Source organism: Bactrocera neohumeralis, chromosome 2 (genome assembly GCF_024586455.1).
Source record: "Bactrocera neohumeralis isolate Rockhampton chromosome 2, APGP_CSIRO_Bneo_wtdbg2-racon-allhic-juicebox.fasta_v2, whole genome shotgun sequence".
Lineage (NCBI taxonomy): Eukaryota > Metazoa > Arthropoda > Insecta > Diptera > Tephritidae > Bactrocera > Bactrocera neohumeralis.
This window is the reverse complement of record NC_065919.1, coordinates 70,144,014-70,169,830: the sequence shown is the minus strand read 5'-3', so window position 1 is coordinate 70,169,830 and position 25,817 is coordinate 70,144,014. Positions and strand designations below refer to the sequence as shown.

Here is a 25,817-nt window from a genome sequence, read left to right as displayed (position 1 = left end):
TATAAGAGGATTTGATCAACGTGGCGGATGCAATCTCCTCTTCTTACACAAACTTCAACCAACAAAGAAAGTTAAGTCAAGTTTGTAGACAAAAGAAGCTAAGTCTGCAGAATTCGGTGGACGAGGTAGAAGTTCATATCCTTATTTGACTTTGACGATGATTAAGGTTTGAGCTAGTGTGTTGTCTAATACCATGTTCAGACCGACACTTAATCACACGATTTCGGCTGTTGAATGGATTATCCCAATCTTAAAAGTTTATCAAGATTTCGCCATACAAAAATGACAGTTCCAAATCACTTCATTGAAATGATTTGAAACTGATCCACGCTAAATCTCTCTGTGCGACTCTGATTTTGCGCAATCTACTTGTCAGCACTGGAAATCTGTTACATTATCACAGCTGATTTAGACACTACAAAGGGGAAAAAAATGTAAACAAACAAATTTTTTTTGAAGCAATGAATCTAATTTCATCTGAAAATCGACTTAACAAATGAAAAAATGCATCCATTATTTCTATTATATGGAAAATATTAAAAAAAGCCGTATTTTTATTTCAAAATACTATATGACAATCTTTTCTTTTGATAAATATTAAGCGATGTGAATTCTTGAATGACAATAACAGCTGTTTTTTGATCTGTCTAACGGCAGTGAGAACACTGTTGGGTTATGAAATGCTTAAATATAATCTAATCTTTTAAATTTTCGGTCTGAACATGGTATAAGAATACTTTTACCTTCGACAAATGTGGGCGTTTCTGCATTTCTCAGCAATCGAATTCGAATTAGTCGAACAATTTATTGTAATAGAGTCCTTCAAGCGTTACGTACACCTTTTGAATCTCAGAAAATGTTGGTCATCATCTTTCTATCCTATAGTCAGTCTTATCCCTTCGGTTAGGTCCGAGAAGTGTGCCAAAGAACAAGCGCACCAGCGTCAGAAAATTACAGTATGAAAGAAGAAAAGTGGTAACCTCGGCTACATTGAAGCTGTAACACCCTTCACAGATACAATTTTTCTTTTAAGAACTCGATTTTGATCGAGTCATATGTAGTCCAATATCAGTGGTTCAGAAAAGGACGTGCACAAGATTTCATATAATTATCCCAAAAACTGATAAACTGGTTAGCGTATATACAGAAACACGAACTGTCCGTCCGTGAAACATGGCTAAATCGACCCAGCTGGTCACGTTGATCATTCATATATGTATATTTTGTAGCGTCTCTGACGTTTTCTGCTGGGTGTTACATGCTTCGAGGCAAACCTACCTTATTGAAGGTAAATAAAAATAATTAATAATATTCTCATTAAGCAATATTTTCATGGCTACCTTTTGAAGTACTATATACCGCCAATTCGCTGCAGGTACTATAATATACTACCTGCATTTACAGTTAGACTTAAACCAATCGGTAAACTCATTGCAATTAAAAATGCTACACATATTTGGCGATTTGGCGCATAATAATTATTTTATTAGTATATTTACAATAGAAGTTAAGTGAGTTCCATGGTCTGTGACTCATCGAATTCATTAATTTGTGCACACATTTACGTATATGAGTATATTTATTTAGTTTATGTACCTCTACATATGTACATATATAAGAATATGTTTGTGTGTGCGAGTACATGTATACGAGTATATACATAAGTAACTATAAACTACAGTTCTACTAAATGTACTAACAACTTTAACACACATAAATTAGTTTACTCAACTCCCAAACCGTTGCACACCACACAACATACCGAACATAACGAACAAATAAGTGTCTAACTGTTGCATAGTGTAATGTGCAGAGGCACATAAGTTTTGACTTTAGACCGTACACTGCTACAAAAGCAGTTCAACTATTGGCCCACACCCATTCTACTGCTGGATGGCAGTAGAGTTCGCTGCCTCGTTTACCTTTTGACCATCGGTATTTCGTAAATGCCGGCGGAGTGTGTATTCGGAACCGAATGGTAACGCCGCAGTGTGTAAACCATGATGAGTTGTTGGTGTTGGTACTGCTGTTGTTGGTACGAGGTAGCGCAGATCACGGCTGGTAATAGCACCTTCGCTACTATTCAGAGTATCCAGAAATGAGGGACGCTGATCGTTCGAACGTTGTTCTTTGCGCGGTGGGAACGACTCACCCGCATTCAGTGCCGTGAAGGGATTGCGGAGAGAGAAATTTACCAGCCCAACAGTTTCATAATTATACGGCTGCTGAGGTTTCGCCGGTGTATGCAAACTGTTGTAGACATAATTGCCAAAGCTCACAACATTCGCTTTATCCAGAGAATTCGCCTTATATGGGCTGCCAAAGTAGTTGGAAGCTTTGTTGATTGTATGCAAATCGATCGAGGGACTATGTGGTGCGCTGTAACCGCTTGGCAGCGGCAGACGAAGTATACGATTATTGACTTCGTTCGGGTTGAGATTTTTCAAAAAGAAACGATGAAACTTGGAGGAGACAGCATAAAAAACGCCGGGTTCATGTGGTGTTGTTGTCATGTCGGCAATAAATTGCAAACGATCACGATCTTGTGCAAGCACCACTTGATTATTGTTGTTGGGATTCCAGGCAGCAATTGCTAATTCGGTCATGGGACTGAAAATAACGCTGCTATCGATGGGCGAAACGGTGAGTCCAATACCCTGTGATGATTTCCTACCGACCAATTTCACTTTGAGAATTTCATTTTGTGCGAGCGGACCGGCGCGCAACACCTCCCTGGTGACTGAGAATAAGCTGGAAGAGAAAAGAGTTAGTCGTATTTTGCATGTGCAAGTGTGCTTCTTTTTTGCGTACCGATCAGTGGCCAAAGGCTGAAAGTATAGTACACCCAATTTCTGGTCAAACGCCAAACCCACAACGCCATCCATCAGTATGAAGCGATCGTTGAGTATCTCGGACTGTGCAAAATCTGGATCGGGATACATTGCTGGGTGTGATACACGCCAGGTAACATCGCGACCACTATCGTAGACAATGATGCCTGAAAGTAGAGAATAATATTATGTGTGTAATAACGGGTGATCCAAGTAGAGGTACTATTTATAATAGACTTTTTTTTGACAGATAACGCGTGGGTCGTATCAGGCCGTCATGTTATTTTTGTTCAGTATTGTTTGACATTTCATCATGGAAGGATTTACTCCTGAACAAAGTTTAACTTCATTACCAAAGTTCACGTTCTGTAAAGAATGTGTTTCGCGGGCTTCGCTGAACTTATGGTCAACTTAATCGGCCTACTGCGCGGGTTATTCGCAATACCATAAACCATCTTGAGTCCCAGCATTCATTATTGTATAGTAAATATTGCAGTCGTAGCACGAAGTCCGTGCAGAGTCGATTCGGCGCCGTTTGCAGCAACTCGGACTGACGTATGGAACGACTTGAGGCATTTTACGTCGAGATCTTTAAATTGGAAGCGTACAAAATACAGCTTGTTCCAGAACCGAAGCTGCTCGACTTTCCCAAGCGACATCGCTTCGCTCTATGGGCTATTGAAAAGTTCCAAATAGGTTCGACGTTTCGAACCAAATTTGTTCAGCGATGAGGCCAATTTCTGGCGCAACGGATGTGTAGACAGGCAAAATTGCCGCATTTGGGACGAAGAGCAACCTGAAGAGATTCAAGAGCTGCAACTTCATCCAGGAAAAACAACGGTTTTGTGTGGTTTGTGGGCCGGTGGAATATTCAGTAGGTATTTATTCAAAAATGATGCCAGTGAAAACGTAACCGTCGATGACGACTGTTATCGCGCTATGAATACCGACTATTTGTTGCTTGAAATTAAAGTTTGTGTTCTCGGCGACTTTTGGTTTCCCACACATCGCATCAATCTCCAACAAATAAATGTCGAAGAATGTTCTTTCGAATGATAATAAACATTCCCCATAAAAAAAGTAGGGAACCTCGAAATGGATATTTATAAGAATTTTCTTCTAGTCTGACGCTTTATCTTATCCTTAACGCTTAAAATACTACACCAATTTGGTTTTACCTGTCTGAAAACTTCTTCCGTCAGGTCCAAGATAATATCTTTTATAATTGTAATGAACTTACCTGGCTCAACCGTATCAGAGATGTATGCAAACACATCATCACAGTTGCCGTGCTTCGCTGTCGCCTCATCAATCACCAAATTCGTGAACAACGACTCGCCACGTAAGATTTCTTTCGGAAAGTCCACACGCCGCACCACCTGATCAGTATTCAAGTCAATAATTAAAATTTTTGGCGGACAAGTGATTTCGTAGTCTTCGAGTGAGCGCGAAACGCCGGCATCTAGAAGCCATAAGCGGTTGCACGAGTCGATGCGCATGCGGTACACAGAGATCAGAACTAAATCGCTGCAGTTGAAATCTGTGCGACCGGTTGTGGAAAACGACCAGTCTGGATAGGCCTGAAAGATAGCAAGATAGCAATTTGTACGTGTGTTGGCAAGCTATTATGAAAAAACGTGCGCTGTTGGTGCGCTGCTCACCTGCAACACCGGTGAATCACCAAATTCCGCCTTCGAAACGACATTGACGGTGGACGAGACGCCGGAGAATAATTTCGGCGTCGCTATGAAAATCCGGTCGTAGGTGACCGCAATACCGGTTGCAAGCACATTGGATGGATTGTAGAAGTTCAAATCGTGTATCGGCGCGTGTGGTAGGAAGTTATACGTGAACAACTTCCACTGTTTGGCTGTTTGCAAGGTTGAGGACTCGGCTAATGTGCCAATGGACCAGCTGCCGGCAATTATGGCTGCGAAGATCAAGAGCTCTGCTGAGGTTCTAAAACGCTTCATTGCTTTTTATAAGCCTATTAACTGGTTTTGTAATTGTAAAGCGTCGAAATAACTGTAAAATGAAAATGAATGTGAAAATTCGAAGTTTATATCGTTTTTATAGTTTTATGAATGCGCTGAGTTATGTTAATAGATTTGTATGTAAATATTCATGTTAATGTACTTGTAATGCTTTGTGGAAAATCATGTTAATTTTACCGACGTCTCCGTTGGAATTTTCGACAAGTGAGTGCTTAAGTAATTACCGTCAAAGACAACCCGCCAATTATTGGTGCTTTTTTGTAGCGCGTTTATTATACATTTCTACATTTTCTGTTATGTTTTTAGTGTTTGATTGAGCTAATCAGGTAATCAGTCCAGCGTAGATGGCAGCATGTAATAGACGTCACCGAAAAGTGTTAATAACTTAATTGACTGCGCGCTGGAGGATCCACGCTTAATAAACACACACTTTTTTATTGGCAATTCAATATTTTATACTTGTAAGCAATGTTGTTAATATGTATATATGCTCATTTTCACAGGGTGGTTCATATAATGGTTATTTTCAATCATATACTATTTATTATGGTGGGAAAAAAAGGTTTTTTAAGTTTGTAGACGAACTCTCCGCGAAAAGACACATGCGCAAAGTTTGACATATTTGATGGAAAAAATTAATGATAATAAGAAAAAACTAGGAAACCGTTAAGCGGAAGACCTCCCCGTTACAATTTAGAGCTCATACTTGGGTAGCCTTCCTTAGAGCTGTCTATCAACCAATTTTTCAGACTACCGAGCGAAAAGAAGCAATATTCAGGTATACTATACATACATATATGAATGGCGCTTACACTTTCAATAAATTTTTCTCTGAAATATGTCGAACTTTGTGTCTGAAAATGTTTTTTTTTCGCGTTGAGTTCGTCTTCGTTACTGCAGTATGAAACAAGAAAAAACGTTAACTTCGGCTGCACTTTTTGCATTTCTTTTAGTAATTATATGTTCAGTTTGTATGGAAGCTATATGCTATAGTAATCCGATCTGAACAATTTCTTCGGATATAACATTATGTCTATGAGCAATAACTCATACCAAAATTTCCTGAAGATACCACGTCAAATGCGAAAGATTTCCATACAAGCCCTTGATTCCGATCGTTCAGTTTGTATGGCAGCTATATGTTATAGTGGTATCAGCTTCTTGAAGAAAAAATGATGTTTGCAAAATTTCAAAACGATACCTTAAAAACTGAGGGACTAGTTCGTATATATACAGACATACAGGCGGACATGGCTAAATCGACTCAGCTCAACATACTGATCATTTATATATATACTTTATAGGGTATCCGACGCTTCCTTCTGGGTGCTAAAAACTTCGTGACAAGCTTAATATACCCTATTCAGCGAATTGGCTTTCATCTGGTTTTTCTAAACAGTTAAATGGTGTCATCAGAGATTCACAACATTTCAGGAAAGAGCCAAGGAACAATATACCTTCAGAAGGTATTTTTTCTGCCTTATTTTTTCCCGCACTTTTGACATTGTTCTTCAGTAAGATTTGCCATTTCGGAATGAGAAAATATACGATCCAACAACGAGTCGAAATTATTAAAATTTGCTACCTAAATTCGGAGTCAGTGGAATCAATTTTAAGAGCGGGTTTTTCAATAAGAGCGCTTCAAAAGTTTCTATACATATTTCTGTGAAAGTACATTCTATTCTCCATGAATTACCGTTGAATCCTGAAAAAATTACGGTTTGGTGCGTTTGTGGGTCGGCGGCGTTATTGAGACGTATTTCTCGAGAATTTAACAAAGATTTTAATTTATTTTATATTTTTATTAAAATTCGACAAAGAAAGCACCGTATGAACTACCCTGTATGCATGTATGAATGATAGTATTTTACTTCAAGTTGTGATAATTAAAAGTGCTGGTGGTCGGTCATACACCGGCAACAATTTTTCAAATGTCTCTTTAATGGCATTACAACATCTGTAAACGTAGCAATAAACAGCAACAAAAGCAACAACTTGTACTCCCCAACCAAAAACTGCAAACACGTTCTCGTAAATGGCAGAGTGCCAAAGCGCAAATTGAATTAACGCCGGCAAGCGGCAAGCGTTATTGCATGGATTTGTACATATCCGTAGATTTGTACGTCAAAAGCGACACTTCGAAAACGAAATATCGGTTAAATGTCCCAAAATGTACATAGTAGTTGTTAAAGTAAAAAAAAATAATGTGTATCAACAAAATTAGCTTTAGTCTGACGCTTGGGCATATTTATAATTGGCCAAGTGCGGAACGGCGCTTTACGGTAAACCAGTGAATCAGTATCGGCATTTGCTTACTCGGCTACGGTTGACCAGTTTTGAAAGGCGATTTTTTTTTTGCAACAAATCCCAGAATGGTATATCGTTTTTAATAGTTGTTAGTTTATGTGCTTATTTGCTGAAAACTCAAGAATTTTCAAATGGAAAGCCAGACAACATATTTTTAGCAATCAATTTAAATGCTAATACTCATCGGTTTTGTAGGAATCGATATAGAAATAACATATTTATACGTTACGTGTAAGTAAACAGCGATTTTTATGTTCTTAGATATTAAATTCCTTATTAAATTATACCTTAGTTGGTGAAGGTATGCAGTTTCGTTAGATATACCTAAGTACTACAAAAATAACATCGAAGCTTAGTTACAATTTTGCATCAGTAATGAGACGGCTAACAAATTTCATGCTCTCATGCGTAAAAAGTGAATTAATTTGCGCTTTTTGATTTATTACATGCATTGTTAATTCTTTAAATACTTATGTAATGTTTAATTTATTTAATATAATTTATTGCAGGCGAACGTCCGAAAATCTTGACGGCAACTACTAATGCATCGGCTTGTCCGTCAAAATAATGCAACTTTTACTGTTTTCAATAGAATTTAAATTTTAACGGTAAGTTGTGATTTAAATTGAAATGATTTCTACGATATTACCTATAAAATTACATTTGAGCTGTTTTTGACAATTAATGGTCGGTTTCACAGTCCGTACTTCTGCCCAAATAAAATCATAGCTAAGCATTGTTGCAGACTGAGTAGTCGTTTACGTTTCACAGTCAATGCTTAATTTCTAAAAAACTTTTATTATGATATATGGCAACGTTATGGGCAACATATGTTTTACAAATGTCATCCATAAAAATATGTTTGAAATATTTAAATTGTAACAGACAATACATAAATATGCGAGGAAAGTTATATCGAAAATGGATGAAAACAACAAAAGAACGCCGAATATGTGGAAATCCCAAACCGTTTCCATATTTTATTACAAAAAAATAACTTCTTATTTCTTATTATTCTTCTTTTGACAAATAACTGAAAATACAAAACAATTCAAAACCAAAATCAGCTGTTACTTAAGCACTGCTTAAGTCTCCCAATTTCAGTACTTAAGCATAACTTAAGTATGAACTGTAAACTGTATTTTCCTGTTTTATCTTCAGCACAACTTAAGTATGGACTGTGAAACCGAGCATATGACTCTTTCCAATACAAAAAGTATAGATTTTTACGAAGTTTTATATGTTCAAAGAATATTCGAAAATTATAGGCATTAATAATAATTGTCATTATAATAGAATTATTTGGTAAATTTTTTTCAATTATACACTATACAATAAGTATAACATTTTCTGAGAGCAAATAAGTTTTTCTTTGGTTTCAAGATTCTGAAGTTGAAAAAGCGGAGCGTTCAAGAACTTGATACTTGACAGCGCTTCAAAAAGTGATTTTTTTTCTGAAAGCAGAATAAATACAAAACAATACAAATGTATACTTTGATAACGGGGTAAGTTGTGATTAAATGATAGTAATTTACACGTATAATCTTAAAACAATTAATTTAATATTTTTTATTATTTTGTAATGTATTAACAACTAGTTCAGACAAAAGAAAGCAACTTGAATATGATTTTTATGCGTTGCTGCAATTTTTAATAGTTATTAAAAAATTCCAAAGCTACTCTGAGAGCATTGGCTAATTTGAAAGATCGCTGAGCTTGCGGCGTTTGTGTCGTCTCGGTGGTCCATCTCTAGAAGTTAACATGGTTACTTCTTCGTTACAGTACTATAGCTAATCTTGCTCTATGTAAGCGTTGCTCCAATTTTTAATATTTCTGTGTTAACCGAGCTTACGCCTAGATCACGCTCTATACGAGTATCAGCACATCTACAATACGAAGGCGCCTTAATAATTAGCCTTAGTACTTTGTTTTGAAAATGTTGGATGATTTTCTTATTATTTGCGTTAGTACATCCCCAGAGTTGTGTACCATAGCTCCATATCGGTCGGAGTATATAGTTTATAGATAAGTTTATAGATAAGTAACTTATTTTCGATGGATAACACTGATTTGTTAGCAATTAACCACTTAATATTTTTGATTGCTTTTTTCATGAACTTTCCACCGTAGCTTAGAGTCAAGCGTCATTCCTAAGTATTTAGCGGAGTTAAAGTACGGTTTTCGTGCACCTTCTATGAAAATTGGTAAATGTTGTAACTCGTTGTATGTGAAAACATTATGTACAGACTTAGTTTCATTTAGTTTTATCTGCCATTTCTTTGCCCATTGTAGTACTTTATTTACAGCCTTTTGGAGATTAGTAGTAGTAGTTCACTACTACCAACGGCAAGATACACGGTATAATCTGCAGATTTGGCTGTTGTATAATTGCAGGGGCCCAACTCACTACCTTGTGAAACTCCTGCTTTTATTTCCCTTAGAATAGAATACTTGTGCCCTTGTTTACTGCGGAAGTAGCGACCTAATAAATATGATTTTATGATATCACAATGCTGTTTCGGTTAAATTAGTTTCAATTTCGAAAGCAGTATTTTGTGACAAACTTTATCGAACGCTTTTGCAACATCCAAAAACACGGTAGAACAGAATTTTTGTTCCTCAAAGGTTTTTTTAATAATGTGTGTAATTCCGTGGGTTTAATCAAACGTTGAATGGTTAGCTCGAAATCCAAATTGATGCGCTGGAATTATGGTTTTTCGTTCTATGATTTCATTTAAACGTTTTATGAGAATTTTCTCAAAAAGATTCGATATTATCGATTGAAGTGATATGAGCTTGTAAGAAAATCCATCATATCATGGTTGTCCTCGCTTTTGATTCATGATAACTTCAGCAATTTTCCAATAAGTTGGCACGTATTTCAGATGAAAAGCCGTGTAAATAATGTTGGTAATTTTTACTACACTTATTGGAGGAAGTTATTTTAGAAACTCATCTGCAATCTGGTCGTAACTGCGAGATTTTTTGTTTTTCAGATTTTTAATTTCCTCACTTTGCTTACTGCTTGTGCAACTTGAGACTTCTTTGCTTCCTTGTTTGGAAACAGTAGGATAATTTACGTGTGTTTCATATAGGGAGAATATTTTAGCAAAATACCGACTTTTTCGAAAACTTTATTTCAAATAGAAAACTATTATCATAAAAAGTATTCTAAAAATTAAATCATATGCAAACATAATGTTGCCGTTTTCTAGAATTAAAATTGATTTATGACCTAAAACGCGGCTACCTATAAAAGTTCATTAGTTCCTCGGCGCCACATCGTAGCGTCTTCAACAAATTCGAAAAGAAAGTTTAGCTAGTACCAATTACTATTTAAATATATGATACACTCCTTATAATATTTAAAAAAATATGGAATCGTTTCGGGATTGCACACATTGGTACCTATTCTATGAAACGCGAGTTTTTTAGCTCACTTTAATTACTATACAGTGCTATATAATATTCATCCAGGTTTCAGGAAAATGCACAGTAATAACTGTACTGTCTAATATGTGTCTATAGATACCGCCTATCAAAGTTCCAGCAATCTGTGTTTGTTTAAATCCAAATAATAATCTCTCAAAAAAAATTCAACAGACATTTAAAAATTACTATTATGTCGCTTTGAAATACACATACTTGTAAATACGCATTCAAAATACATAACTGCGAAAGTATCAAACTCGTTTGTTTTTTAAATTGTTATTACTCTCCAATTAAACTTGCAAATTTTTGTCTTAATTATTGGGTTTAACATAGCAGTTCAGGTATATACTATATGTAAGTTTATGCTGCGATTAGTGTTGGAGTTAGCTGTATACAAAGTGTTAGTATATGCATAGTATTCGGTAATTCAAGCGATGTTTGTCAACCCCAGTTAACGGCACATTTTTTTAGTATAAGCAACTAGGGTGGGAATGCATAGCGGTTACGCTAAAGTAATTTTCCCACACATGCTTTTGAGTGCTTTTTTTATTAAAAACTTTGGCAATACTTCATTACTTTTACTCAAATATTGCTATCTCAATTTTTGCTGTCTTTGATTTATACAACCTTGAATGGTGGCGAATCGAAGAAAGAACTGGTATAAATACAGCAGACCGGCATAATCAAATAGAGATATGATACCGGTTATGCCACTTTAATGAGCTGTTGACAAACTCGCTGGTACTGAGTTCAAATGATTAACACTTCTCTTGCTTTCATATGCAAATTTGTTGCAAATAGAGGAGTGAGAGAGAAATTAGAGAGCCGAGGTAGCAGTCAATCAAGTTCGGCTATTCAAAAGTATATTATTTATATTAAGCTGTAGCTGTGCCGGGTTTGTCTAAAATTTTTTTTAATGAATGTTGGGTTAAATATGAAGAGTTTTTTCGTATTTATAATCTATTTAATAATTTTAATAAAAAATATTTGTAAATGTATTTTTTTGGCACTTCATTTCTAGTTTGAGGACGAGATTACAGGTATTCTTAAGCGGTAATTTTTTTGAACAAAATCTGTAGTATTTCCCTGATTGCCTTAAAATTTCAAAACCCACACCGCCTGCTACTTGGCTAATTTGAGTAGAGCTCGCGAAATTCATACTAGTGAGCTGAATATTTATAATTATATATACATATATACTCTCACATGGTGCCTAAGTGTTAACAGCTAAATCTGCAGTCTGGCAAAACATCGTTTGTTGATTTCTCACAATCATATGTGGATGATTTGCTTGTTTTTGGATACCTCAAAATCTTGTTGGCGTTAAGTGCGTTCCAGCTGCGTGGCCTATATGCAAGAATTCGTTATGCTAGTACGTACATACTTGCATAAATCTGCATTCGTAAAAGAGTTGCTTTTTTTTTTATTTTTAAAGCGTTTTTTCTCATTTCTGTCGGCATTCATTTGTGCAGCAACCGAGTTGATCCAATTTCGCGCAAGTTTGCGTGCATTCATCACCTTCTCGGTGTGTTCGAAATGTCATTTCAGCCTCTTCTGCATCTTCACGTTCGCCGTTGCAGCTGCAATGCATGCTGGCACTTTTGTAGACTTGGCTCGTAATTGGAGCTTACACTTTTGACGAGTGTTTGGCCGAACATCGCTTCCAATTTTCAACTTCCAATATGGTTATCAATGTACTAAAGGATTTTTAAGCTATAAACCTTCTCTCAGTTAGTTAAGAGCTTTAAAAAAATTTCAACAGAAATACATCGTTAGACATATCATTGAACACCAAGGAGTAAGGGACTTTTTACTTTATTTCACTTTTCAACTTTTGAGATCTGAACTGTTAGTATAAAGAGTGGTTGTCATGCTCTCAACTCACTCTGCTTTATCTGTGGTATATATGTTCATGTAAAGGTGTGTGTTAAGTTGCGCTGTCTGTGGCATCGCGTGAAACACGTGAATTTCAACAATTTTACCAAGCCGATGACGTCTGCTCTTAAGAGTTGTGACTGACAAGTTTGTAATAGTGCAATTAAAATCTTTTTACAAATAAAAAGTTGAAGAATTTATATTAATTCGAGTTGAAATATTGATTGAGTTGCCAATGGTTTATTGATGTAAAATATGGTAACTTTGTTAGGCACAGGAGCGCAATGATACATTCACAATTTTGGATAGGGCAATATTAAGAGATATATATGACATAATTTCAACAAATTTTGCATAAACTAAATGCAGTAAAAAAGGTATGGGAAATTAGATTTGTAGGATTGTGCTCATATTAACTCGAAAATAGCAACTCTGCTAAAGAACATTCAAATTCTTATTTAAAAAGTATGAATATTTTATTCTTAATGTAACCCATTTTCTCAGATTTCTGTTGGAAAGTCTCATCTTTTTAATTATGTTCATATTTTTTATATTAGTCAACATCTTCACATTTTTAATGGAGTGGAACTTGGCTTTGAAGAATCGTAATTAACCCTTATGTTAATGACCAACTTTGCGATATCTTTTAGCAACTAGCTGCCCACGGGCGTTAAAATTGTAAAAATTGTTTGTTGTTATTGAATGTAAGAACTGGGGATTTTTTCGGAAATACTATTTAAGTAAAGAATTTGCTGTCATTCCAAATCTTATCCACTGTATCGCGTGACAGTAAACAGATACCATTATACGCGTTTGAACAGCTACAATCGAAGTTATCAGAAAAAAGAAGATAACGGAGCACCACTTCGCGATCTTGATATGTGTACAGAGCTTAATTAAAATCTAACTCAGATATACAAACCTACTAAGTTCTAATTCTAAGTTTGATAATCGATGAATAACTTTATACTGATCGTGGTCGTACTGCATGTACTCAAAACATTCAGTTGAAACCACCTAGGTATGGTATCGAAATTTTGTGGATTTGTCATTCGGAAAAATCATATCCTTTGAGCGGTATTATGCACAGTGGTAGAATAAAAAGCACATGTGAAAATAACACAGTAAAAAAGTAATGAAATAATGGATGGCTTTCTACCGAGGAAGTGTAGGAGTATCTATGTGGCTAACCTTTTTACTACTCTACCTGTTGCTAAGCCTTTGGAATATTACCATTATTGCAGGGGCGGATTCAATTAGTAGTTTTTGGGGGGACTTGAAAAAGGAAGATTGTTATATTAAATACAATCTTTATATAGTTTAATATCATGGTGGAAAATTTTCAAACCGACCTTCCAATATTATATCCTACTAAATTGAAAAAATACATTATAAATCGTAGACTTTATTGCAATGTATAATACTGTAGTCAAGTCGTGCATTGAATAGAAAATTTTCACAAAACAAAACGATTTAGGCAAAGTTTTGAGAATCTTTCGAGAACTTCTTCTGCAGTGACTTCAATGTCATGAAGCGTGTGGAGCAGCGCTAGCCGATCAATCTATCTGGCAGCATGTTCGTCCTCAGTCACGTTTTCATGCGGCGAAGTGTCGAAAAAGAGCGTTTCTGAACGTCACAGGAAGTGTGCAGAATATGCGAAGAAAACTATGAATTATGGGTTATAGGTCTACATCGCAGTTCTTCAACGTTTCCAATGCAGTAGTCGGTAACTTGTGGTCTTTTGACTTTTGCTTCTGCTACCAATGGCACTGCAGAGATAAGATATTCCATTTCTTTGGTTTTTAAAGTAGACACTTTTTCTGGAAGCAGCAAACTCATTTGATATTCATCCAACACTTCTCTAGAAAAGTGCGTCTTCAAATCTTCGCCGATTGCATCCATAATAGGAATGTACACTGAGTCCCTGTAATATTCTGCGCAAGTTCTCACGCAGAAATTTTCGCTTTTTGTTTGTCGACCGCAGATTCTTGGTTTTTTTTCGTAAACTTTCAGTTTTGCAGCTATTTTTTTCGTGTCTGAATAAATGGATCGAAAATGTTTCTCAGCTTTTTGTCTTCGATTGCGGAGCATTACAAGCAGCGTATCTATCACATTTGATGCCTTAGCCAGATCGGTCGAACAAAAACTCCAAATTATAAATTCAAATTCAAAATTCAAATATCATTGCTTTTCCTGCTGTTTTCTTATTTTCCAGTTACTAATTTTTCTTTGTTGGAAAGCTTGGAAGATAAACCTCGGAGAATGTGTCTATCAAACAGATCACAGATGGAGCTGAATGCAGCATCTATTTCAGGTTCTCTATCAAGCCGCGTCGCTTCAAATTTAGCACTTTAAGTTTTGGAATTATTGGATTGGATAAATTCCCCCATTTCCCTCCTCAGAATTCGCCACTGATTATATATTCAATATTCAAATTTTTTGGGAAGAGCCATGAGTTCTTACGTCTCTAAAACACGAAGAAAAATCATTCCATTATCGATAATGCATTCAGATACATCAGGATTTATAGATAGAAAATAATTGAGGTTTTACACAGCGACATGGTCACGTGCCCTTTCTATATGTGATGTCCGCATTTTCCTAGTTTGCGTAACAGACCATCAGCTAGTGATGATGATATAAAACTGAGGTTGATACTATGGATCAAATTGTTGGAATGGCAATGCTCTTCAACATGCTGAACTTTTCTTTGCTGGCATCATATATAAATTATTATGAATATAATAAAATTATAGTCAGAAAAAATAGAGACCATCATCAACATTTGCGTTAATTGAATGAAAAACTTGCTCTGCTAATGAGAGCAATGCACAGGGAATCCTCAAGTGTAGCCACATTTAACTATGAAGATTGCCATAGCATCTCTCTATGCTAATTTTAATAATATAATTAAAATAAATATAAAAGTAAATACATTTGAAATGTTTTCCGTTCGATGCAAACCATTTGCCGGCTAAGTTTTCATATTAACTACTATATATGTATGTATATTTAAGTAAGGCATCTGTGTGAATAGTTTTTCTATAATTTCAGGTATGAAAAAATCGCCTACTTATCGGCATTAGCTATCACGCTTAATCGTGGATATATTGCCATTTGTTAAAACTTGTTTGGCTGGTGCCACTTATTTAAATTATGTTTTCTAATGTTAAGTGATACTAAAACGCACCTCGTTTTGACTGTTGCATAAGTACTCAATGGTAACATAAGAAGGTAATTTTTTAATTTTACATGTTGCTCTGACATGATATTTAACGCGGCAATGTAATGGTATTTATTGCGTAAAACCTAGAAACTTTCTAGAAGTCACCAAAAAAGCTTGACTGTCAATAATTGGCAACTTCTAAAAGTGCCAAAAAATTAAATAAAATAACGTATTTTTTTTAAACACATTACCGAAGTAAGAGCGTTTCCTATGAAACCAAAGACTTAAGTCACAAACTCATTGCAAATTGTCAACAAAATTAGCTAAGTCATACCATGCATAATACAACTCACTGATTAGCCAAGTAAACTTGACCTTCTAAAATGTTAATATTCATAAAATTTTGCACGTCAGCACCTGTCACCTAAAGCCAGCAAATTAATTCGATGCAGTCAAGTAAAAATTGTCAACTTTTGGCTAAAATCATGTTCACGTCACTTGGCAAAGCACAGCACCAACGCACACATATACCTATTTACACATACATATGTATATATAAATTTGTTTGCTCAGACTGCAGACATATTTTTAGCTACGCGACAGCGCGCATGCGCCGGACACCCAGTGAGCTGGCAAATCGTCTACTTAACTGCATTACATTGCACCGCCGCATGCTGGCGACTAGGTGCCGATTAGCCGCCGCCACAACTACAAAGCCAGCGTATATGCACATTACCGTTAATGCAAAAGTATTTCTGCAAATAAAACAAATATTCAAATGCTCAACGCGTTTTTCCAGCAAACATTCCACTATGGGCGTGCAGACTGAAATATGCCTTATGTGGTTTTCGCCGGCGAGACATTGCGTAATAGCCAGAAATTTTCGTTACTCATTTTATTGGTTTTATTGGCATCCAAAATAAGTATCTTAAAGTGGCTTGATTGATGTATAACCACGTTAGGAAAAATATATTTGAATGTGGTGAACGATCAAATTGGTGCAGAGGAATTGCAATTGCTGCCACAGTAGGAAGAGTTTGACGGAAAAACAATGCCATCAATTGACATAATAAGGAAATTTTCAGCATTTAGCGATGAATACGGTGCGATTATGTAAGTAATGTGCGGAAAAGTGGGTTATGAAATATAAAATGTGTGTCTAGACGGTGAGTAGTTCGAGGTGCAAAAACCGATTTGATTATTCAACATTTATGGTAGTTATAATTTTTAAGTGGTGGCAATTCTAGTTATTTATACGAAATATTAAAAGTAGAAGAAAGCTTATAATAGAGTATTAGAGTCTTCTTCCGTACAGTTTCGGAAAGATTCAAAAGCTTACAGCATGAACGCCAATAGAACAGTAGCCTGTTTGAACTCCTACAACTAGGGAGATGCTAGCCTTATTGAGGACAAATAACCTCCTGGACCTCATACGGACGAACTTGGACCAAAAGCATATTGTGACGGCGCATGAACCTTCTGCTGGCCAAGTTTCTGGCGAGGCCCATCTAGCTACTAGTAGATCACACGCGGAGAGATGTGCACCGACCCGTTTCCATTTTACTATTTTTACGGCCTGCTAACATTATGGATAGTCACTTCTCTGAAGGAGGCTGCATTCCCGAGCAGTAAATCTGCCGCTATATTAATGGCAGAAACATCGGCTTGAAAACTTTGCAAAAGTCAAAAAGTCTAAAACTGAAGTGGATGGAGAGTTTCTCACAATATCCTCTTCCATCTATCTTCCTTTCAAGCTTTGACCCATCCGTAATGAAACCAACTGCTCTCTCCTCCAACGACTTGTTCCCACCCACAACCCCTCCAAGATATGTATGGGCAGAGAAAAAACCACCAGAATTTAATTTGGCGACTCTATGATCCAAAATATCCGGCATAATATCAAAGCTTAAGAGGATCTGATTTTTCAGACATGTGTTCATTTTGAAATCAAATAATCTGAGTCTATAGCAACTTTCGCAGCCATACACCTACTGGCGACATCTATGGGTACTAGATGCAAAATGGCATCAAGTGCCATGGTTTGAGTGGATCTTTGAGCACTATACAGGCTGATGTGCGCCGCAGGTTGAACGTTCTCAAGCTTCCTTGCAAGTGTGGTCTTTTCTAAAGCCCTCCACCACGCAAAGACCCGATAGAATATGACTTGACTATGTGCCGTAGCGCCAGAGGACTACTGTCGGTGACAGAACCCTCCTTTTGTTAACGGCAAATCAATTTTCAAGAAAATTTTTTAGGCCTGCTCATAAAAAGTATGCAAAAAAACGTATGATACCATCATCGAATGTTTGGATGATTATCACTGAGCTCTTTTAAGCTTTAAGATTCTCTTTATTGCTAGAAGTAAATATAATAAGACAACAATAGGTTAAGATTAACAAATAAAAGTTCGGCTGTCGTGACATATAATATTTAAGACCTCCGACGATTTTAGAAAACTGTTACCCAAATATAAAATCAATCTATCAAAAATTATTCATTTATTTATGACTATTAAAAGCTGATATCTTGACACATGCAGTCGCCATTACCTTGGTACCTTCGAAAATGCATTGAATGACAGTTGGTGAAGGCAACAATTTTAATTGGTTTTATTAAACATTTACAGCTCATCGATATAACCGTATTGAAATACGTTAATCTTTTTATTTTATTAAGCTTAAAGCCGCATTTAGCCGCTTCTGCAGAAGGAGTATATTACTAATTAAATTAACCAAAAATGCCAACCCAACCAAATATGTGAAATTTGGAGCACCTGTGATGGTGGCAATTGCTTGACAAATACACCGACAGCGACAGGTGTTACAAAGAAAAGAAGAAACCATTTGGATGACCATATACAGATAATGAGTGAGCAAGTGAATTACTTTTGATTGTGCAGCAATAAATCGTAATCAATTACTTCAATGGAGCTCAACGGATTTATTTATCAAAACTAAATAATGATCAAATTTTCGAACTTTAGAGTCCTTGAAAATTCGTAAAGGCATTCCTTTAGTTCTGTAGAAGGTTCGGTTTTGTAAAATCACCGTCCATTTGCTATATATGTATATATTTATAACTGAAGAATGTCAGTACGGGAGAGATACAGGCTACTTTTATTGTTTTATGTTAAAATCAAAACATTTCATATATATTCATATTGCAATTACATTCGATGAATGTTGAACAAAACATTACCATATGATTAGACACAGGGCATGAGACAGCCCTCTTCTGCCCTACTCATGCACTGTTATGCACTCTAACAAGCAGCATACGTACGTATATGATGTGTGATATACTTTGCAGTATTATGCAGAGACTGTGACATATTTTACATATCATTTATTTCAAGTGACAAGAAATTTTGTGAAAATGTTGTTACATTGCGTGTTTATGTATGTGCTACTCCTTAATTGCCATTTATTCCATTATATTGTTATCATGATTAATGATATCCTTGACAACAAGGATGCTAATAATCTATATAATGTATATATATTATAATACCATCAGAAAGAAGAGATTTCAACAATCGTAAGGCTTACTCAAATTTTAAAAAATCTGAAAGTGTGACTAGAGATTTTTTGATTGAAAATTTGACTTTTTCCTGATATAAGGAGATATAAGTGTAAAGAAAATTAATAAATATTTAAATTAAAAAGTACAGTTTATTTAGAACATGAGAAGGTAAGTTTACACCAAATTTCGTAAAAAAAAATATTTGAACGAGATAATAATAAAAAAATCCCAAAAACAACATTGCCATATAACTTTTTTCTTTAGGACTCATAGTTTTACCGGTAATGAAGATAAACAGTTTTTAACCCTTGAAAATTCTATCACGCCACTCCGCTTCCTTTTCTCGATCACTATTTTTCTCTTAATGTTTTTTTTTATTTTTATTTTATCTTCATTGCCCATGGGTTTAAACATAATATGAATATATGCTAATCTAAAGAGAGAAAAAGTAAAACGTTAAGAAGCTCTCTTGTAAGGTATTTCGGAAGCCAATTAAAAAATTTTACAATAAAAAACGCTTAAGTTTTTCAAGCACTGCAGCGGCTACTGAGCTTGCTATGGTATTAATATCGTAGTTAATACATATATATATAAATTTAGTAGACATTCGTGTATCGGAATATTCATAGTTATATAAATAAAAAACTCTCATAAATAATGATTTAATTATTAATAAACCGTAATTATTTTTCGACTGAACCTATTTTGTACTTAAAACAGCCAACTAAAGTACAAAGAATTCAAGCCTCAAAAAATAATAATTTTTCAAATCAGATTAACATAGTTTGTAGTTTTGCCACTTCGAATGCGATTATTATAATATATACTTTTCTATGACCATATAAGTACATAAATATGCACATACATGAAAGGTAAGTAGTTAGTTATGTAGATATTTTTCAAATGTGTTACTAAAACCGATTTGTACGCACTAAAGATTAGGCTTACATTTATGTAGTAATAAAAGAGATAAAATTAGCGTAATAAAACCGTTGTAAGCATTTTCGCACGTCGTATAACTTCATTTTATGTCCATCATCTTGGAAGCGAATTATGTTCAGCTTAGCTGACGAAAATTATGGCCGAAAGTAATATCTACATACATACATAAGCATGTAGTTGCATAAGTAGGCCTAGTTACCTGTTGTGTTATTTATAGAGGCTAATTTTTCGAAACGCTGGAGTGTATATGTTATCGAAAATATGTACCATTTAAAGCCACAGTTTATTAAAAATCGTAGATGATGGAATAAATTTACTAAATGATTCCAAAAAGTGTCTAGAAGAAATGGAAGAAGCTGCTATAGGAAGCCGATGATGGAAGCGTTGAAACTCTTAAAAATTTGTTTTAAAAGTACAGTAGTATTCCGAAATAATATTTTAACGAAAATCCTTATAACGAACAAGTATTTTTTTATGAAAAACGGGGATTTGTCAGTACTCGGTTTAATGAACAACGTGAAGGAGTTGAAAATAGTAAAAACAAGTAAGGAAGGGCTAAGTTCGGGTGTCACCGAACATTTTATTTTCTCGCATGATAAAGTGATAATCGAGATTTCATTTCCGTCATTTACATATTTTTCAAATACCGTATTTGTGTAAAGTTTTATTCCGCTATCATCATTGGTTCCTAATATATATACTCGTATTATACAGAAAAGGCATCAGATAGAATTGAAAATAGCGTTATATTGGAAGAAGGCGTGGTTGTGAACCGATTTCACCCATATTTCGTACATGTCATCAGGGTGTTAAGAAAATATATTGTTCCCGAGATATGGTTTTTGGTCCATAAGTGGGCGACGCCACGCCCATTTTCAATTTTTAAAAAAAGCCTGGGTGCAGCTTCCTTCTGCCATTACTTCCGTAAAATTTAGTGTTTCTGGCGTTTTTTGTTAGTCGGTTAACGCACTTTTAGTGATTTTCAACATAACCTTTGTATGGGAGGTGGGCGTGGTTATTATCCGATTTCTTCCATTTTTGAACTGTATATGGAAATGCCTGAAGAAAATGACTCTGTAGAGTTTGGTTGACATAGCTATAGTAGTTTGCGAGATATGTACAAAAAACTTAGGCCACGCCCACTTTTCCAAAAAAAATTGCGTCCAAATATGCCCCTCCCTAATGCGATCCTTTTTGCCAAATTTCACTTTAATATCTTTATTTATGGCTTAGTTATGACACTTTATAGGTTTTCGGTTTCCGCCATTTTGTGGGCGTGACAGTGGGCCGATTTTGCCCATCTTCGAACTTAACCTTCTTTAGAGCCAAGGAATACGTGTACGTTTCATCACGATATCTCAATTTTTACTCAAGTTACAGCTTGCACGGACGGACGGACGGACAGACGGACGGACGGACAGACAGACATTATTCAAAAATCACCCTGATCACTTTGGTATATATAAATATCTGACTCTTTTAGTTTTAGGACTTACAAACAACCGTTATGTGAACAAAACTATAATAGATAGCAACATTGTTGCGAGAGTATAATAAAATTGTGGTAAAACCGGAATTCAAAACAAGACATGTAAAAAATTTACGAGAAACAATTACTAATATTAAGGAATGATCGAGATACTTAAAAAAAAAAATCCAGTTTCGAGCACTTTAAACCCTTTGGGTGAAAATATACTACTGTGGGCAAAAAATAGAAAGAATTTTTAATTTAATTTGCTTGCGAAAACCCATTCGCCGAAATATTCTTTTTAGGTTGGTATGACCGTCAGAGTCATATGTGCCAAATGTGCTTGAAAATCGACGATTAACAGTCAGAGATCTTACTGCCATCATTGGAATATAGGAAGCATCAGTGGAAATCATTTTGGAATCACTAAAATTTGTTTCGAAAAAGAACGTCGCGTTAACGTCTGTGTGTCTGTGAAACAATGCTTTCCAATTACCAGGATGTCATGAAATGTTCGCGAAGAGTCTTGGATCTATGCTTACTACCCGGAGTTAGACTATCAATCGGCCGAATATCATGGCAAAGGTGAGCCGAAGCCGAAAAAACACGTTAAAGCAGGTCAAAAATAAAGGTATGTGAAAGTTCTCTCCGTTTTGAGTCAATTAAAGACATTAAACGTGAATCGCTACGCGCATTGAAGGATATTCCGCAACTTGACTTTAACAACTGTTTTGAAAATTAGAAAAACCTTTGGCACAAGTGTGTTGGAGCCAAGGGGGACCATTTTGAAAAATTTGGTATACATACACATTTCCAGGCATGTTTCAATAACTTTATGCTCATTGTTCTGAAGTAATCCTTTGAAGCACAAATGAAGAAACCAACAAGTCGATATAGCAGATGTGCGCCCTAAATAAGGATGATAGCTTTAGAGTAGGGTAACTCACATTCTACTAACGATTTCTCAAAGAGCAGCCACTAATAAAATCCTTATAATAAGGATATTTTCTTAATATGCCTTAATTGGTGACCGGATATATTGCAAAGATCTTACGATATTTCTATTTTTAGATATTACCAGCCAAGTGGTTTTCAAAATGCCTTACAGTATATAAATGTATCGCAATCCGACTTAGTTTTGGAACGTTTTTTTCGATCTTACGGAAGAATTCATATAGAAATCGCTGTATTTTTTCTATTTACTTAGTATTTTAAGATTACATGAAAGATTCTGATGAAGTCACAGAATTAATAATAATTAAATAAAAAGTTGTTATTTTCAGTCCAAATTTTTTTGGAAAAATTAAGCAGATATTGATGTAATTTTTTAATTGTTCTGACTTTAGCGTTTAATGGATTTTTTAAACATTTCTTGGTTTTTTTTTTCACAACGTTATGTTTTTAAATTGGTTCTGGTTAACTGATATACCATTTAATTCACTGACAATAGGGCAATGTCACATCTCACATATCCTTTTTTTTTGAATTTTGGCAAAGAATATCTAGATATTATTATATATGTATTACCATATAATAGGGTGGGTCAAAATAAACATTTAATTTATGTTTTTTTTTGTTACCATGAGTACATCGGCCGATATGATGTGAAAAAGTTTAAAGATGATATTTTCACGCTATCAAAAAAAACCAAATTAAACGTTTTTCTAGTCCATCCTAAAATATAGACACTATAGAAATGAATACAAAAAAAACGAAACTGACCTTTAAAATAATTTTTTTCCTCAAAACAAATTCCTTACACTGCCCTCCACTCTACAATTTCATATCTGTGCGACCGCTAAGGCATGCGCTTGTATGGTTTCCTGTCATTAATAATATAAAAATAAAATATAATAACTCACTTTTAACAGCCAGCACTGCTGAAGACTCAATTTAAAGTTTCTTTTATTCTTTATTTTATTTTATAAATTATACCTTATATAATACACACACGTAATACAAATATACTTGTATGTATGTGAGCTTATTAAAAATGAGCCTAAGCGTAAATTAGTCAAGGTCGCAATTCCGTGGCTATTCCGGCTAAACTAATTTGTAAAATACAGAATCTGTTTTAAACGCGTGGTCACTGACTACAGGCGCACCACGCCGCGCATGCGCAGATGAATGGAATTTTGATTTTAGAATGTGAACTTAGGTCGTCAACTGCATCAGTTTTAAGCTCAAACAAAATTGTGTAAAAGTTATGTGCGGTTGTTTGTATACGACTGTCGTGTGTGGTTTTGTCAAGGTGCTGTGATGTAAATTTCATTGTGCGGCTGCTGCTTGGAGTTGTGTATAAAAGTGGGATTAACAAAAAAAAAGCCTAAAAATGAACAATTAAAATAAAAAATGGGACATTAGACCTTCGCTTGAAAGGGAGCGAGATGTGTAATAAAAGTGAATGTGTTGACAAAAAATTATAATAAATAATGACTATTTGTTGGACAAATATGCAGTGACCTAGTTAAAAAAAAAAAAAATAAAAAATGTTTTTTGTAGTTTTAGTGTGCACATTTTGTAGTTTATCAATCAGCAATTAAATAAAGTTATTTTTTTTATAAATTTTTTCTTTACACTAGTTATCCGCGCATATAATTTGCATAATTAATGAAAGTATTTTCGCACACGTTTTGTTGTAGTCTTCTTCTCTGTTGATTTTTTCATATGATAGCTGCTGCGAGACTTAATTTTTTTTAATAGCTATGCAGCTTTTTGCGAGTTCTATTTCGGCTTTTTAACAGCTGCATCCAAATTTAGACAATTTATTGCCGCCATAAAGAAGAGACAAACAATTAAACCAGCAAATCACAGAAATAGACCAAGTCATTCATGCTCGTGTTCGCTTGTAATTATCAAGCGATTATCCAGCATCTCAATTAAAGACACAGCGCATCTCACTACAAGCGGCAATAAAACAGTTCTACTTAATTTGTTTTAATTTGCTTTTGTTTTTGCATTTCAACACTTTCTTTCCAGCACTTTTCTTTTCTACGCGCGCCACTTTTTCTTAAAATAACAATTATATTACTTCCTCTGCTAGACACGTATGTGATTAGCACACGCACACACACACACACACTTACATTTGCAACGGTTAACCGCGGTTTAACTGCGTTGTTTCAAAATAAACTTATCAATTCAATTAAAATTTTCTCTCAAGCAGCATCTAAAAAGACTTCCTTTGCACGAAATTTGAAATCGAAACTTTTTCGCCGTTTCTATGCTCCTCGATACTATTGTAAACGTTGTTTGGCGGCAGCGCGCATGCCCACTGCGTCAGTTTAGTTGAATGGCCACGAAGTAACTGTTTGACTATAAATTACTACGCTCAGTTTAAAAGTGGCGGCAAACAGCCAGCAAGCAGTCAACGCCACCAACAAAGTGAAAAACCCCATACTCAAGTGTACAACAACAACTACAGCGCAACCAAGACAAGGCGCTCCTTCGTTGTGAGGTTACTGTAGTCTCATTGCAGCTCATTTACAAAAACTACAACAAGCTTTTCATATAAACAAAGAAAAATAGTTGTATAAAAAGAGATCTCTTGAAATCCATATGCAAACAAAGAGACCATTCAAAGTGTCCCAGCGAGTGCAATAAGTTCAGTAAAGTTGAGCTGTGGCTTTGTTGCTCCCTTTAGTTAGTTTTTGCTATGCTCCAATCCGAAGCTGATGCGCGCCTTGTTAAGAGCAGCGTTGCGAGTTGTACTGAGCGTTTTCGATACAGTGGAACTCCTAAAATGTCTAACAGCGTGTTTTTTGAATGTTGAAGTTTGGTTGGCTTTTTTAGGGCAAGTTCATAAATAATACCTCTGTGGAATTAGGTATAGGGGGCGCTCTCATCCTAGTCTGCTTTCTTCTTTTCATTGGGACTGTTTTTTATGTGACGGGTCCCAAAACCAGCGCACAACTCTGAGGAGAAACGTTTCGCCTTCTCACTTTAGCTCGCCTTCAAACGGTTGTTTGATACTTTGTCTAAGACCAGAAGTCGTGAGCTGCTTGACCCATATGCAAAAGACTCATTTCTGGTCACTCCCACACTGAATGATGCTCAGAGAACTTCCCTCAGTTGTGTGAACTTCTCATCCATCCTTCAACTCCCGCCAACAGGTGCTACTTCGGACTGAGTAGGCAGTTGAGAAGTAAAGTCCTCTTTCGACGAACAAAGATCAAATTCTACAAGTCACCATCATCCCCGACCTGCTTTATGGTGCAGAAAAATGGACGATTAGTTTATTAGTTCCACCTTTTTGATAAGTTCCAATATACTGCTAAGAG

The 25,817-nt window shown here is 35.4% G+C and overlaps 2 protein-coding genes across 2 annotated transcripts in view; one reads left to right on the top strand and one right to left on the bottom strand.

Moving 5' to 3' along the window:
* Positions 1 to 1,453: 1,453 nt before the first annotated feature.
* On the bottom strand, positions 1,454 to 24,847 carry LOC126758111 (major royal jelly protein 1). Its single transcript, XM_050472162.1, has 5 exons — positions 24,624 to 24,847; positions 4,493 to 4,856; positions 4,072 to 4,411; positions 2,812 to 2,998; positions 1,454 to 2,751 (listed from the first exon to the last, which is right to left on the bottom strand). The coding sequence occupies exons 2-5, from the start codon at positions 4,802 to 4,804 to the stop codon at positions 1,884 to 1,886; spliced, it is 1,707 nt and encodes a 568-aa protein (XP_050328119.1). The 5' UTR covers positions 4,805 to 4,856; positions 24,624 to 24,847; the 3' UTR covers positions 1,454 to 1,883.
* The window catches only part of LOC126758099 (gelsolin-like), a 127,416-nt gene continuing 109,320 nt past the window's right edge, over positions 7,722 to 25,817 (top strand). The window contains exon 1 of the mRNA XM_050472149.1: positions 7,722 to 7,740. The gene's annotated coding sequence lies outside the window, so the exon portion shown is untranslated. The remainder of the gene's footprint in view (positions 7,741 to 25,817) is intronic.